The sequence below is a fragment of the Pelmatolapia mariae genome, linkage group LG15, assembly GCF_036321145.2.
Source record: "Pelmatolapia mariae isolate MD_Pm_ZW linkage group LG15, Pm_UMD_F_2, whole genome shotgun sequence".
In the NCBI taxonomy this organism is placed as follows: Eukaryota; Metazoa; Chordata; class Actinopteri; order Cichliformes; family Cichlidae; genus Pelmatolapia; species Pelmatolapia mariae.
Window position 1 is genome coordinate 27638557 of NC_086240.1, and position 16628 is coordinate 27655184.

Here is a 16628-nt window from a genome sequence, read left to right on the forward strand (position 1 = left end):
GATGTTCTGTGTGAGGATGCTCTCCACAGCGCCTGTATAGAAAGTCCTGAGGATCACTGGAGAGACCCTGAACTTCCTCAGTTGTCATAGGTGGTACAGGTGCTGCCTAGCCTTTTTGGTCTGGACCTGAATGTGGGCAGACCATGTCAGGTCTGAGGAGATGTGGACACCGAGATACTTGAAGGACTGCACTCTCTCCACTGGAGCTCCATTAATGATAATGGGCTTGTAGTCCCTGTGCTGACCCCTTCTGAAGTCCACCACCAGCTCCTTGGTCTTGCCGACGTTCAGCTGGAGGTGGTTGTCCTGGCACCACGATGCCAGATTCTTCACTTCATCCATGTAGGCCGCCTCATCGTTGTTGGAGATGGCGCCAACCACCACTGTGTCGTCAGTGAACTTCACAATGGTATTGGAGCCATGGGTAGCCACACAGTCTGAAGTGTAGAGGGAGTAGAGCAGTGGCGAGAGGACACACCCCTGTGGTGCTCCCGTGCTGATGGTGATGCTGTCGGAGATGCACCTACCCACCCTCACCACCTGAGTTCTGCCAGTGAGGAAGTCCAACACCCACGCACACAGATGGCTGTTGAGTCCCAGATGAGTAGTGAGAAATGGACAAAAGGAGCAGACCACTCAGACACACTCGAGTCACAGTGAGAAAACTACACAATTCAAAGATGGGAGTGAGCAGACAGAGATTCTGGGGCAATCCAGGGAGAGATGTTGTAAATCCTGATGAATGAAGCCTTAGCTTGACATTCTCAAAGGAATCCCCCTTTCCAAACAAACAATTCACAGGAGATTCTTTGATAATCTTCACTATGGCCCTTTACTTCAACACCAAGCTATTTACAAACATCATGGCAGTGATAGTTTTCATATTGAAGTACCATCTAATAATAAACACACATAATATAAAAAACAAACAATACCCTTAAAAACACATAAATTAATCATGCTAAATATTTATCCCATCTTTAAGTGCCAAAAACTATAACTAATTTGCATATGACTATTGCTCAAATGAATGAGTTATGAAATCTGACCAGTTTAAAAGTATTCACCAATTACATTTATCATGTGAAACACTGAATATAAAATGAACACAAATCAATTAACAATAAAAAATACATTTATGCTCGGACAGAGTGAAGTGTAAACGGAGCACCTTCATGCTTAACAAGAAGGAATGTCCGAATATCAGTGTGATGAAAAGAGTCATTAGAGTCTTAAAAACGAAACAGCACAATCATGATATTTCTATTAATACCCATTTATAAATCCAGCCAGAAGACAGTCATCCACATGAAAAAAAAAACACTATACATTACTTAGAAATGCATTAGCAGAGTAAAGAAAACAGACCACTTTTTTAAATATAAAGTATCTGGAGTTTTCAGGAAGCCCCACCCCTTCCTGGTACTTTACTAGACTATTCCAGTTATCTCCACGTAACATGATCAGTGCACTGATCTTGCACTGAACTTGTACAACTAATTTAGTTTTAGCAGTATCTGCTTTTTTAATAAAACATAAAAAATAACTAATGACCACTATAAAAGTTTAATGAAAATAAAATCTGGGTTTACAGTGCACTGCTTTTACAAGTTTTTAAAACCTATGGCTATAGAGCTAAAACCAGGGCTGGACTGGCATACCTGGCGTTTTACCGGCGAGCTGAAACAATTTTGGATCGATGGGTCAATTAAAAGAACACTCCACACAGGCTGTACAGGCACTGACAGCAGCCCATTTGTTCACATTAATTACTGACACTGTATTGCTCCCAAGCCTTCCCCTACGTTGTGCGCTCACGCAGTTTGTAGAAGAGAGTTTAGTGTTGAAGTGGCAAAAAAGCTGGAGCTGAAAGGCCAAGACAGAAAAAGAAAAGAAACTGAAAATGTATTTTTAGTTTCTGCAAGTATGGCATCCACTAGGAGGGAGGAAGGATTCAGGGTCGCCTGATCCACCCCCTAACTATATACTTTGTCAAAAAGGAAAGTTTATCCTAATCTTGAAAGTCGAGATAAGTGTCTGTTTCCTGAATCCAAACTGGAAGCTGGTTCAGAAGAAGAGGGGCCTGAAAACTGAAGGCTATGCCTCCCATTCTACTTTTGAATACTCTAGGAACAACAACTAAGCCTGCAGTGCCACAGCGAAGTGCTCTAATGGGGTCATATGGTACTATAAGGTCATTAAGATAAGATGGGGCCTGATTATTTAAGACCTTGTATGTGAGGAGCAGGATTTTGAATTCTGGATTTAACAGGGAGCCAACAAAGGGAAGCCAATATAGGAGAAATCTGTTCTCTCTTTCTGTTCCCTGTCAGTACTCTAAGCATTTTGGATTAACTGAAGGCTTTTCAGAGAGTTTTTAGAACATCCTGATAATAATTGATGGTAAATGAGAGATGGTAAATAGACTGGTTCCTATACAGCACTTTTTTACTCTATCTGAGCACTCAAAGTGCTTTATACAACTGCCTCACTCACACCAGCACCTTTTTTCTGTGCAAGTGCTTCTATCTAACATTCACACACATTCATTCACAGGTGGATGCATCGGAGAGCAACTTGGGGTTAGTATCTTGCCCAGGGTATTTGGCATGGACACTGAGGCAGACGGGGATCGAACAAATGAACGAGCGAGATACTTTGATCATATTTAAGATTGAAGCATTAATTAATGGCTTCTTTGCAGTCTTGCAGTCTTGTAGAAATGGGGTCTGAAAGACACGCTGATGGTTTGGAGAAAGAAATTACTGACATTAACTCAGAAAGATCAATTGGAGAAAAAGACTCTTAATCAGCACAGTGTCTTGATGCATGCTGAAACATCCAGATAAGGAAGTCCCAAAAAGCTGATTCTGTTCATCTGGACGTAGCGTTTTCAGTGGGAGAAACATTTCATCCCTAATCCAAGTGACTTCTTCAGTCTCAGCTGACTGCAGGTTATCCCAACCTTACTTGGTTGATCCAACTACCTTCATCCAAAATGTTCGGGAGTGGGGAAATCAACCACTGATCTCAGCACAGTTATAGTCAGAGACAGAATACCAGGGCGGTGGCTGCGATAAAGCCAATAAGGCTCGATGTAGACTGGTGTAATGGTATACAACATACAAAGAATAACAATAGTTTTGTTGTCTGTAATATTTATGCTCCTTATGAAACTCCTGAAAATGAGGAGGAATATCTTAGTAGGCTGGCTCTTATTTCTCTTGCTGGTAAAAGTCTTGATATGTAGAACCAAGCAGGATAAATACTACATTTTCCTGTGTTTAACCGTTAAGACAATGTTCTCGAAGTTCGGAAAAAGCTGAAATACCTTGGTTATTTTATTACTGATTAAATAAGTGATGATGATGATGATGATATGTGACAATCTTGAAAGCAAGTTTAGCTTCTGTTCAGTTCCACTAAAAGTGGGTGTGTTTAAAGCATACTGCACACCGCTCCATACTGCCCCTGCGGTCATCTTAAATATAGCATGCAGAAGTTGCATTTCACTTACAATGATGCAATGAGAATCCTCATTGCATCTACCTAGACGAGGGAGTGCCAGTCAGATGTTTATGTTAGGTTAGGGTGTTTGTACTTTTAAAGTACTTTTGAAGAAGTTAATGTTCACTTTTGTAGAGTATTTGGATGCTTCGGCTAACGCTATGATTTCAGCACTCACAAATCCTACTGTGAGTTATTCCCATCATTTATCCAGTCTGAGGAAGCACTGGTTTAAGACTTTATGTGTAAACTGATTTCTTTTAATTGTACTGTTTGTAGCATTAGACCTGTGCTCATTGTAGATTACATTTGTAATATGGTTTAATGTTTAAATGTATTTTTATATTTTCATTTTGGTTTTATAAGTTGTGCTTTGTGTAATCATGGACTTAAGTCTTTTATTAAAGCTTTCATTGATTCATTCATTCATAGTTGTTTATTATTACTGAAGATTATATTTTTGTTATTTGGAGATAAAAGGTCAGATAAGGGTTTCTCATCCAGACAGATTTAGTTATAACCAAATATGTTTACAGTTTGATTACAAATGCATCAAAAGGATCATGACTGTTGCCGACAACAACTGGAAAACTGAGTCACTGAGTCCATCCCGCGCAACAGGGGGCGAAACTGAGCGACCCGATCTCGTCAGCTGTAACCCGGAAGCAGTAACATGAAGCTCTCAAGCTGGAAGGAGATGTAGGTTTAATAAGATCGGATTTATGAGGAAAATGAAGCTCAAAGTTTGTCTCCAGAGGCTGACAGCTGCTCAGACCGCAGTTACAACACATTCAGGTGATGGGAGCCAGGAAGACTCAATAAATCTGCCTTTAAATCCATTTTTTTCTGCTCAAGTGACGCAAAGAAACCGACATATTCCTGCAGATTCCCTTTCTTTGCACTTTTACATTTTTTGTTGATGCAATTGTTTGTTCTCTGATATGAAAACGCATAGGGCGCCTGTAAATTAAGCGTTAATGTAATGTTGGGCGTGTTACGTGAATTTTGGGGCTAAATCTCCATGGTGACTGCTAATTTAGATGAGAGGAAATCAGAAATGGCGGCAGCAGAAATAAAGACTGAGTTTAAATAACAGCAAGTTGTTGGTAGACCCTTTAAAGCAGAAATCGGTTAGTATCCGTTCATATGTGGATCCAGCCACATGATTTAGAACAACCCGCTGAACTTAACCTGCGCGAAAATATATGTAAATCTTGATTCTTTAGGCGCTAATGTCTCATTATTACAGAAGCGTTTTTTCTTCGAGAAACATTCTAACGTGTTTTAGAATCACAGTATAAAATGTTTAATATGAACAAATGCGAGATTTTTATCAAAGGCTGAAAGGTTTCGTAAGCACTCGTTTTAATCATTTTGTAAACAGCAGTTACGAAAGGTTTTGTAACCCGCACAAACGAAGAGTTTGAATTTCCCGCAATCGTTTAGGGGTCACGAGAGCACTTCTCGCGACCTGATTGGCTTGGTCCCTCCCGACTGTTTAAAGGGGCTCATTTAGCTGCGTGCCCATTGGCCAGCAGTTCTAGCGCCAAGATTCCAATAAAAGGGCGAGCTGCAGCAGAAGCCCTATACTGTCTCCGTCTGTCTGCAGCTACCAAGCTTTAGTTTTCTGCTCCTTTTAGCTTCTTAGTGTTTTTTTTCTTTGTGTCCGTTTGAACCCGAAAAGTCACGATGCTGGCCGCGCGCTCCCCGCTCTCAGTGAAGAACGAGCAGACCCTCAGCGGGCAGCTGGACAAAATGTTTCTGGACAAAGAGAACACGGTGAGGCTGCTTCAGGTTCCCGCTCACAGAGGCCGCCGATTCTCAAACGTCACCGAACAATTACAGGTATCGATAAAGAGTCGCTGTGTGTGCTGACGGTCTGTGTCTCCTTTCAGCCTCCGGGCCTGAACAGCAGCCGCATCCTGGCGTCCAAAACCGCGCGGAGGATCTTCGACGCTGCTGCGGTAAGTGAGAGAAAAGCCGCAGGAAGCTTCGCACTTTTAGCGGATTCCTCATATCAGCGGACCGAGTCGATGCTGAGCTCACTGACGGCAGCTTCGTGTGTGTTACTGCGCAGATGTGGCGCCTAAACTGTGGCTGTGGCGCCAACAGTGAGCGGCTGAGCTTGAGGTCTGTTCAGGGTTCTAGTTTATTAGGAACAGCTGCTGTGGTGTTCAGGGTTCATGCTGTTTCTGTTATTTTGTCCACCACCTTCAGATCAGTGAACGATACAGGCAGCGAGACTGCACAAACTTTAACTTTTCACTGTTTTTGCTCCAGAATCGATGAATAAGATGATCAATAATCCTGAGCAATGGTCTTTGTCTTCAGCCCAAAGTGAAAAAGAGCAGCAGCTCGCAGGAGGAGGAGCCTCTGCTGAAGGAGAACCCTCGCCGCTTCGTCATCTTCCCCATTGAGTACCACGATATCTGGCAGATGTACAAGAAGGCAGAGGCGTCCTTCTGGACGGCAGAGGAGGTAGGTAGAGCTGCTGTAATGGGGCGGGGCCTGATGCTGGACGCCGTGATGCTGACGTGCTCTGTCTGTGCAGGTGGATCTGTCCAAGGACCTGCCGCACTGGGATGCCATGAAGGACGAAGAGCGCTACTTCATCTCCCACGTGTTGGCCTTCTTCGCCGCCAGCGACGGCATCGTCAACGAGAACCTGGTGAGCCGCTGCGCCCGCTCTTACAGATCTTTTTGAGGTCACGGACCGCTGTAACGTTCTTGTTGTCGCTCTTTGACCAACAGGTGGAGCGCTTCATGCAGGAAGTGCAGGTAACGGAGGCCCGGTGTTTCTACGGTTTCCAGATCGCCATGGAGAACATCCACTCGGAGATGTACAGCCTGCTGATCGACACGTACATCAAGGACCCCAAAGAGAGGTACGCGGGAGGCGGGGCCAAATACTGTTCTGTAGTGGCTTAACTGGCCTGTACTGATCTAACTGGTGAGTGACGATGTGTTCCCGCCCTCAGAGAGTACCTGTTTAATGCCATCGAGACGCTGCCGTGCGTGAAGAAGAAGGCCGACTGGGCGCTCAACTGGATCGGCAACAAGAACGCCACCTATGGTAAATAAGCTGCCGCCCATTAGGCCACCTGACACAATGGCTCCACCTCAAGCAGCTTCATTGATTATTGTCTGTTTATTGATCTGCAGGAGAGCGCGTGGTGGCCTTTGCCGCTGTGGAGGGGATCTTCTTCTCGGGCTCGTTCGCCGCCATCTTCTGGCTGAAGAAGAGAGGCCTGATGCCCGGCCTGACCTTCTCCAACGAGCTCATCAGCAGAGACGAGGTGAGGCGCCCTGTTGGTGTCGGATCGCAGGTATTGAACCAGTGATGATGTCGCTCTTAACGTGTGTGTTTGTGCGCCTGCTGCGTTTAGGGTCTGCACTGTGACTTTGCCTGTCTGATGTTCAAACACCTGGTGAACAAACCGCCCAAGGAAACCGTCATCAACATCATCAAGAACGCCGTGGAGATCGAGCAGGTGAGTCCCAGCTTCACCTGCAGCTGCTCTGCTGGGCCCACTGGTTCAGGATGGCTTTAATGGGTTTATTGGTTTGTGTGCAGGAGTTCCTGACTGACGCTCTGCCCGTGAAGCTCATCGGGATGAACTGCGACATGATGAAACAGTACATCGAGTTCGTGGCCGACAGACTGCTGCTGGAGCTCGGCTTCTCCAAGGTAACGCCCCACACAGCTCATGTGATCATGTGACTGACTTAATGGCAGAAAAACAGCATCACGAAACATCCGCACTCATCTCAGTGACAAGCTAAACTTTTAAAAGAAAAATGATCAGTTCTCCACACAGACACATTTTAGGAATTCTTTGACCTCAGAGAGCGAAATGATGAAGGTGATGGTGTGAGTGATGATGAAGTGCGCAGGGGTACGGACCTCAGCCGGTGATGGGGGCTGAGTGCTGCTGCAGAGTCTGATCAGAGGACGAGTGGTTCTCTGACGGGCAGCGGCAGTGCGACACAGACGCCTGTCTGAACTCTCCCATGGGTGGGGGCAGGTGACCTCAGGGTGGCGGCAGTGGGTGGCGCTGACTGACATGGTGTTTCTGTGTGCAGATCTACCGGGTGGAGAACCCTTTTGACTTCATGGAGAACATCTCCCTGGAGGGAAAGACCAACTTCTTTGAGAAGCGGGTGGGCGAGTACCAGAGGATGGGCGTGATGGCGACGCCCACGGACAACACCTTCCGGTTGGACGCTGACTTCTGAGGCGGCGGCTGCTCTTTGGACTTCAGCCAGTTGGATTGCAGGCAGGACTGCAGTCGGGTTCAAATGTTTGTTTGTTTTTTTCTTTTTGTACATAGACTTTGTAGAGTTTTTATTAAGTCTTATTATAGTTTTAAATATGTACATTTTTGTAATAAAGTAACTGTTTGTAAAAAGCATAGACTCTTCAGTTTCACATCTGTAACATCTTTCTAAATCACCGTAGTCCATCATTTCAGGCCAGAGAAGGCTGGAAGTGAGCGACTTGCACTGGACAGCCTAGCCAATGACGTGCTGCTGCTGTCACAGTTGCTAGGTGACAGCAGGTGTGTTGTACAGAAATGAAGATCATCTCCATTTCTGTACAACTCATCTGATCTGAATTGAGACTTTTGATCATTCTGAGGCTGAGCAACCACAGCCGTGTATAAATAAACTGTTGGGCTTGTTTAGTCTTAAACAAGTTTTCTGAGAATCTACAAAAATTTCAGTGTCCCAAAAGTTTTTACCCATCATGGTTGCAGCCTCCTGAAATGAAGAGAATGGATGATCAGTTGTTCCACTGACTTATCTACACAAGGAGTTTGTAGAGGGAACAGCAGCCATGGCAGTTTGTCCTAAAACAACAACGGTAATCTGCACATTTAAATATTTTAGATTTTATTCTCAAAAATGATCAATATTTTATTTTCATAATGAAGACAGCACTGGTGTTTCTAGTTTAATTAACAAAAACCCTGCAGTCCAGTGGTGGGATGGCATCTCTTTGGGAGACAGAATTGGATGTACTCATGGGATATGTAGTTTGTACTCAGTGTACACTTTGAGGTCCAGTGTTGCATCTGTTAAACTAACAGGCTGCATCAAGTTGATGTCAAGGTTGGCAGCAACATGTGATGTTGAGGGTCAAAGGTTAAGGATTTTCCTTTAATCTGTCACTCACAGGAGGATGTAAGGAAGGATATAACCTATCTCTGTGTTCTGGATAAAATTCAAAGGCTGGTGCTTCAGTGTTCATACGTTATAAACATGTGAGTCAGACATGATGATGATAATATTCATCTCTTCTTTGTCCTGGTGGCTGACAGCAGGTTTGGAGATAATTGAGCAGTTATACATTTTATTCCAAAATAAAAACATTTTCCAGAAGTTTTTCAGTGTTAATCACTCAGCAAACCACACTTTGACAATAATGTTCACTGAGATGATTTCCTGATTTTTTTTATTTTATTTTATTTTTATTTTTTTTAATTTGTTTTTTTTCTCAGAGGTCAATTGGAAGCCTCGCAGTCTCCCATCAATCATTTATTGGAACCACGAGACATTTTCCACCAAACCTCCGCAGTCTCTAAGGAGAGGACAGTGACGTCATCACCAAGGACCACAGCGTGTTTTACATAACAACAGTTTAGACCAAAAACACGCTTTTTAGTGTAAAGAGGGTAAAGTGGGTTTAACTATATTTCTACGAGAATTCAGTTGACATTATTGTGACTTCAAGCTCTGATTTTATCTTCGGGTGTGTAGTCTTTGGTCTTATCCTTGAACACGTGGTCCGCGTGACGTCATAAACGGAAGTAAACAAACGAAGTAGTCAGAAAGAGCTGCGGAGACGCTATTCTGTGCAAAAATGTCGATTTCCAACCCGAGGCAGGTGTTCTACAACCCGGTAAGATATCCTATGGTTTCGAATTGATCTGTATCATCATTTTTCATTCTCACTTTCAAGGATAAATCGATTGTTGATCGACGATGCTTCTGTGAAGGGATCAGTTAGCATTTTAGCTCACCTAACAGCCTTAAACAATGAATATCTTATGTTAAACATTCTTTTAAAAAATATTCGAAGTGTTTTAAATACACTGACAAACAACGGAAAGAGTTCGGCTTCAATATCATCCGCTAAAAACTTTATTTATAGAAGCTTTGAAGCAAACCTTTGGTACTGCCGCACTGCGGAACACACGTTCAGAGAGGCTGGCTTGACATAAGTTTCGGTCACATGAGATGCTGTGTGGGTTAAGCGTGTTTTTGTTTTGTTTTTTCAGGCTGAATTAGAGACCAGGTATTTAAAGTGTGATTTAAGTATGTTTGGGTTTAGATGTGAACACATCTGAGACAATTTGTAAAATATCTTCAAAATTGTATTCAGTTTGGCGACGGTGTTTTAGCTCGTTTGACACTGATTATTTATCATGAATCGTTCTTCTACATCACGTGTGACATCATGTAAATATAATAACTGACCCCTGGCATTCCGGCTTTAGTGTCATCCACTGAAAACTTTGTTTCGTCAACCTTTTTGGACAAACTGTGTTAAAGATTAGTGCCTCCGCCCAGCATCATTTTTAGAGTCACATGTCACCCTGTTCGTGTTTTATTTTAGACCGAATTAAAGAACAGGTCGGCACAGTTTGATTTGATCTGATCTGGTGGGTTGGACATATAGAAAATTTAAAATATGCAAAAATTTTAGTGGGTTTTCGTCTAGATTAAGGAGTGAGTTCAATTAATTTCAATTCAATTTTATCTATACAGTGCCAAATTACAACAGCATTCACACTTTATATTGCAAGGCAGACCCTACAATAATACATAAAGAGAAAAACCCAACAATCATATGACCCCCTATGAGCAAGAACTTTGGCAACAGCGGAAAGGAAAAACTCCCTTTTAACAGGAAGAAACCTCCAGCAGAATCAGGATCAAGGAGGGGCGGCTATCTGCTCTGACCTTTTGGGGTGAGGGGAGGAAGACAGGACAAAGACATGCTGTGGAAGAGAGCCAGATATTAATAATAACTAATAATTAAATGCAGAGAGGTCTATTAACACATAGTGAGCAAAGAAGAAATGCCCAGTGTATCGTGGGAATCCCCCAGCAGCCTCCACGTATTGCAGCATAACTACGGGAGGATTCAGGGTCACCTGATCCAGCTGTAACTATATGCTTTAGCAAAAAGGAAAGTTTGAAGCATAATCTTAAAAGTAGAGATGGTGTCTGTGTTGGGTCTAAACTCAGACCCCGCTGTATCCAGGACTTATTCCCATGAAAGAAAAACAAGGCAACAGCGTTCGATCGATTACTTGCGCAAGGGAGGCCTTTGGTCAAGAACCAGCTCTTGGAGCTCACGCTCCTAACCTGTCTCCAGCCCAAAGTCCTTCAAAGAGCAGCTTCCCTCACAGCTATTTATTGACAAACTGTTACAGTTCACACAATAGTTTACAACACGTACCTCCCCTCTTAACCCCCCTTGGTTACAAAGACGAGGCACTGTGTGTATATATGTGTGTGTGTGTGTGTGTGTGTGAGACCTCCTGGTGGGCAGGAAGCTTACATCAAACAGACCTTCCAGATAGGATGTGTCTGTAATCAAACCTACAGCCCCTCACCCAAAAACTCAAGAATCTGGGGAGGGGGACTGTGGAATTGCTTTACAATGTAGAAATGGATGGTAAGCATAAAAATGACAAACATGTAACAATTCACTCTAACAGTCTGTTTCCTGAATTCAAACTGAAAACTGGTTTAGAAGAAGAGGGATCTGAAAACTGAAGGCTCTGCCTCTCATTCAACTTTTAAATACTCTAGGAACAACAAGTAAGGCTGCAGTGTGATATATGGTACATATGGTACTATAAGGTCATTAAGATAAGATGGGGCCTTATTGTTTAAGACCTTGTATGTGAGGAGCAGGATTTTGAATTCTGTATTTAACAGAGTGCCAATGAAGGGAAGCCAATATAGGAGAAATCTGCTCTGTCTTTCTGTTACATTTTTTGCAACTTCTTCTGAAATGTAGAGGAGATATTTGTGCATGAAGATCGAGAACAGAGCAGATTTTTTGTAAATGATTCAAACTAAAAGCAAAAAACTCCAATATGAATAAAACATGTGATTTGTGCAAAAAAATTCAGTCACCCCCCCAGGATAAAATCTACTAATGAAAGCAGGAAGAAAATGTTCAGAGTGAACAAGAGGAGGTAAAAACAGGCCTTCAGATCTAGACAAATAAAACCTGCAGGAAGTCTCGACCTGCTGAGAGAACAAAACCAGCTTTAAATCCCTGCCCTTCATAAAACCGCTGATATGATTATTAACAGTCAAAAAGAAAAAGGTTTGAAATCAGCTCAAACATGTGAGAAACAACAGAGATTCTTTGTTGGGACATTAGCAGAGCTGTGGGCAAAAGTAAAGTAACTTGACTACAAGTCACTGTAATTCAATTCAACTTTATTTCGTTAGCACCAGTTTACAATTACAGTCGTCTTTGGGTGGACAGGTCACCCGATTCAGGTCCACCTATAAACTTATATATTTTCCTGCAGGTGGAGCACTGTTTGAAGTTTAATAATGATCACATGACCAGAGGTGGGACGTAACAAAGTACAAATACTTTGTTGGTACTTGAGTAGTTTTATTTTTCTGACTACTTTTTATTTTCACTCCCTACATTTGAAACAAACACCTGAACCTTCTGCTCCTCACATTTTCAGAACAGACTTCAGGTTTGATGTCTTTGGGGGAGTTATTATTTTATCACTGTGAGCCTCAAACATCAAACTTATCTGAGCCTGAACAGAAACACATGACAGGCAGTCCTATTCGTTTATTAGTCCCCTGAGGATGTCACATGAAGACCAGAACCACTGCAGGTGTCCGTAAACTGCGCTTGCAGTACTTCAGCATCTAGTTAGCCAAGATGAGCGAGCACTTTTGCCACCTTTGCACATGACTCGTCACACAGTCTTACTGTGGTGACTCAAGTGAGCTAGCAGGTGTCTTTACCTGGAGTCAGAATCGTTTGACTACAAGTGCGGAACAAGCTTAATGAGAATACTTTGGACCTGAAAGCGGAACTGACGGCCTGATACAGACAGACAGTCCACAGACCTGAGAGCAGATTATTTACTGCTCTGCTTTTATTTTAGTTCTTTTTTTCATAATCAAATCAAAGATGTCTGTGAAGGTTCTCAGTGATCCAGGTCATGGTAGTCTAAAGAGCTTGGAAAGAAAAGCGACTGGACATCTTTAAGTTTCTTGAAGACGTTTCACCTCGTCTCACGGAAAAGCTTCTTCACTTCTAAGAGCAACTGGTGGAGAGTCCCATCCAAGAGTTTCTCCTGACAGAACGATGCTGTGCAAACGTGAACAACGACCAGCTCAGGCAGAAATAATATCAAAAATTAAACTGAGACACAAAGCTTGGTCAAACGTGCAGTAGTGCAGTACTGTCAGGGCAGATGTTACAGATGTTTCCTGACTGTGAGACAGGAAGAATGTAGCAAACGTTTCTTGAATCTGTTTAGACACGTTTATTTCACTTTATTTCAAATGCACAGACGTGGATCTGTTTTGCATGCAGGGTAACACATTCAAGCCCAGGAGGGGAGACACACCTATCCCCGGGTCAGAGCCCAGGTAAACAGGAGGGTTGTGTCAGGGAGGACATTCAGCATAAAATCTGTGCCAAATCAAACTTTTGGAAAAACCTCTAAATATATGAAATTTGTAGATACGTGTAAACAGGTGGAGGTTTTCTCTGAGCGTCTCTAAGTGAAAGCAGGAGGATTTCTGTGATTCTCCTGTTACATTCTAATTTCAGATTCTAATCTGATCAGCTGCTGACGGAGGTTTGAGCTCTGGTTCATTCACACCAATCTAGTCCCTCCTCTCAGGTGTTTCTAGGTGTTCTCTGTGGTCATCTGACCCTCCTCATGTTTGTGGTGTTCTGTCCACAGTCGATTCCCTTTGCTGGGACGATCCTGGGTGGGTTCTTGCCAGGTGAGATGGTTCTGATCAAGGGCTCTGTGCCGTCTGGTGCTGACAGGTGAGGATGCCGATCTTCATCATCAATCAGATATTTTTAAAAAACAAACGTCAGAGTCGGGGTGCAGATTCTTAAAGCGGGATCTTCTCTCTCCGCGCTGTCTCACAGGTTCCAGGTGGACTTCACCTGCGGCAGCAGCGTGAAGCCACGGGCCGACATAGCGTTCCATTTCAACCCAAGGATCAAAAAGTCGTGCATCGTGTGCAACACGCTGACAAAAGAGTACTGGGGCCGCGAACAGATCCACTACGAGATGCCCTTCAGGCTCGAGGTCGACTTCGAGCTCATCATCCTCATCCTCCAAGACCAGTTCAAGGTGAGAGACGAGCTGACAGAGCTGGTGTCAGAGAAGAGTCAGCACGGCAGAACTTTAGTTTAACTGTTCAATGCGAGTCAAACTGGTGTCCAGCGATGTGTTGTTTTCCGTGCGTGTTCAGGTGGCGGTGAACGGCGCCCACCTGCTGGAGTACAAACACAGAGTGGAGCTGGAGCGTGTTGACACCATCAGCATCTCAGGAAAAGTCAAAGTTCAGGCTGTGGGCATCCTTTCCCCGAGCTCAGTGAGTGTCTCTGTAACCCGTGGCAACCTGCAGCTTTACCTTCAGAGGGTTAACCTGTTTGTTTGTTTGTTTCAGAGCCCCACCTCTCCCGCTGGCAGTCCGCCCAATAAGGACACATACGAATCAGCAATAATTGATCAGGTGTCCTTTTCATATCTGTGTTGCATTTCACTCGTATAGTTTTATGTTAGCTATAGATTTGAAATCGCTGTCTGATAACATCTCTGGATGGCTGGCACTCGTAGGGATCGTTTTCTGATGATCTGCCTCCAAATATGAAAGCCCCGCCCCTTTCATGTTACTTACCCAGTTGATAACCAGCTTGGTGTGACCTCTGACCCTCACTGTTAGCGTAAGTGGATCTTAACAGAAAGATAACGTGGGTATCTTCGTAGCACAGGACACGAGTCATCACAGGGCAACGGAAACGTGGACCTTTCTGGAAAAACTGTGTCTGTTTTTTGATCAGCGTCGGTTGTGGTCTGATTGGCTAGAGTAATGCATCAGTCGATCAGATTTTAATCAGATTTTTTTTCCATGCGTTTCAGCCAGTGTTCTCCTCATCAGGTGATTTGGTGAGTTTTCCTGATCAAATCATTGATTGATGATGCATTTATTTCTTACAGTAACAACAGTTTAATACAAAGAAATTTGAATAAATTATTTTTAAAGCAACTTTTAGCTTCTTTTACTTAACATAAATATGATAAATTAAATTCTGTTTTTTATATCAGTCATATTATATCAGCCCACATGGTTGGCCTGAAATCATAATTTGGTAAAGAAATCAGAGTTAAAGAAAATGATTTATCATATTTCACCGATTGATCTTACATTAATCAGTGAGATCACTGATCTTATTTGATACCAAATGAGCTTCTAACTTTTAACACAGATCTAAATTTATATTTAAAACTATAAAGCCAAAAAAAAGGGAAATGTTTTAGTGCGTCTGACTCCCTGTTTCCTGCAGAGTATCCCGTTCAGAGGTCAGCTGGTTAATGGGCTGACAGTCGGACGCAGCATCGTCATCAAAGGAGAGACCAATCAGAACGCAGAGAGGTAAGGATAATAAACAGCTGTGGGAGCCCAGTACAGAAACTGATCAAAGCGACAATCAGTGAGGCATCGATCAGAACTTAAATTAACTTTAGTAAAAATGTTGTTCTTGTTAATGACAACATAAGTTTTATATTCTTAAATTCATAATAAATTAATCACAGCTTTGTGAATCCAGGCTCTGATTTACAAACTGACTCCACAAGCTGCTCAGAGCCTGAAGCAGAGCGCCAGAGTCACAATAGACATTATGTTTGTGGTGTTTAGGTATTGTTGAGCCGACTAACACAATGAAAACCTGACTGTGATGAATAACTTCTTCGTAGTAAACCTGAAGTCTGGAGCCAGTAGAAACTGATTAGCTTAAACCGAAGTTCAAGTTTAAATAAATAATGTTTGGATTAAAGTCACTGAAACAGTTTCAGAGTTTACAGGTTTTATTTAAATATAAATTTAAATTGAGTTATGTGACCGTCACTTGATCATCACAGACCACCTTGCATGAACCTGCAGAGAAAGTAAACATGAAGCAGTTCAGAGTTTCGATTTAGCCTTTCATGGCTCATTAATGACATCACTTCCTGTTGCAGTTTCTGCGTGAACCTGCGGCCAGCGACTGGGTCCGACATCGCTCTCCACCTGAACCCTCGCTTGAAGAAGCGTGTCTTTGTCAGGAACTCCTTTCTCTCTGACTGCTGGGGTCATGAGGAGATGGCGCTCGCTTCCTTCCCCTTTACTGCGGGGCAGTACTTTGAGGTGACCTTTGACCCCTGCCCTAACATCTACATGTTGTGATGGGTTTTTTGTTTGTTTGTTAAACCTGCTGTCATCTCCCCGCAGATGATCATCCGCTGCGATGCGCAGCACTTCAGAGTCGCCATGAATGGGCAGCACCAGCTCGATTACAAACACCGCATGAAGGAGCTGAGTGCCATCAACCAGGTGGAGGTGAAAGGAGATGTGACACTGCTTGCCGTCAGAGTCCTCTGAGCGCCTGCTAACCATCATGAACACGAAGCCATAAAAAAAAAAAAAAAATAACCACTGACGCCTCCTCCGTAACCTATCATTTAACAGATTCTAACTTCATTTCCTCTTTTACTAAAAACCATGTCTTGTCCAGTGTTTTCAAAATAAAAGTCTGTCATTCCTCACATCTGTCCAGCTGTTTTGTTCCAAAAGCAGCTGCTGATGATAGAAGTGGTGCTGGCGACACCATGGGGACCAGATCACCGCCCAGCCGTGATGCTGGGTCAGATGTTGAGTTCAGATTAGTTTTCTCTGTGAACTCAACATCTGACTTTCTAAGTTTACTCAGTCAAATCAGATGAAACCTGAGGAACCAGATTTTGAAAATGTTTATTAATTAATTATACTTAATGTCAGAAGAAAAAGACCAGAGCTGGTTCCTGTTCACCGAGTCATTTATTAAATCTCAG

At 43.1% G+C, this 16628-nt stretch overlaps 2 protein-coding genes and 1 non-coding gene across 3 annotated transcripts; all 3 read left to right on the forward strand.

Moving 5' to 3' along the window:
- Positions 1 to 4181: 4181 nt before the first annotated feature.
- On the forward strand, positions 4182 to 7912 carry LOC134643799 (ribonucleoside-diphosphate reductase subunit M2-like). Its single transcript, XM_063496368.1, has 10 exons — positions 4182 to 5286; positions 5403 to 5471; positions 5839 to 5985; positions 6059 to 6175; positions 6259 to 6392; positions 6486 to 6580; positions 6670 to 6803; positions 6894 to 6998; positions 7082 to 7195; positions 7591 to 7912. The coding sequence occupies exons 1-10, from the start codon at positions 5197 to 5199 to the stop codon at positions 7741 to 7743; spliced, it is 1158 nt and encodes a 385-aa protein (XP_063352438.1). The 5' UTR covers positions 4182 to 5196; the 3' UTR covers positions 7744 to 7912.
- LOC134643940 (small nucleolar RNA SNORD94) lies at positions 7380 to 7515 on the forward strand. The gene has a single exon (XR_010096449.1). It is a non-coding gene; the product is annotated as a small nucleolar RNA SNORD94 (small nucleolar RNA).
- A 1386-nt stretch (positions 7913 to 9298) lies between the features above and the next one.
- LOC134643803 (galectin-8-like) lies at positions 9299 to 16343 on the forward strand. Its single transcript, XM_063496373.1, has 9 exons — positions 9299 to 9409; positions 13482 to 13570; positions 13679 to 13886; positions 14008 to 14130; positions 14206 to 14271; positions 14679 to 14705; positions 15104 to 15192; positions 15780 to 15945; positions 16030 to 16343. Exons 1-9 carry the CDS (start codon positions 9371 to 9373, stop codon positions 16177 to 16179), a joined length of 957 nt encoding a protein of 318 aa, XP_063352443.1. The 5' UTR covers positions 9299 to 9370; the 3' UTR covers positions 16180 to 16343.
- The last annotated feature ends 285 nt before the right edge of the window (positions 16344 to 16628 follow it).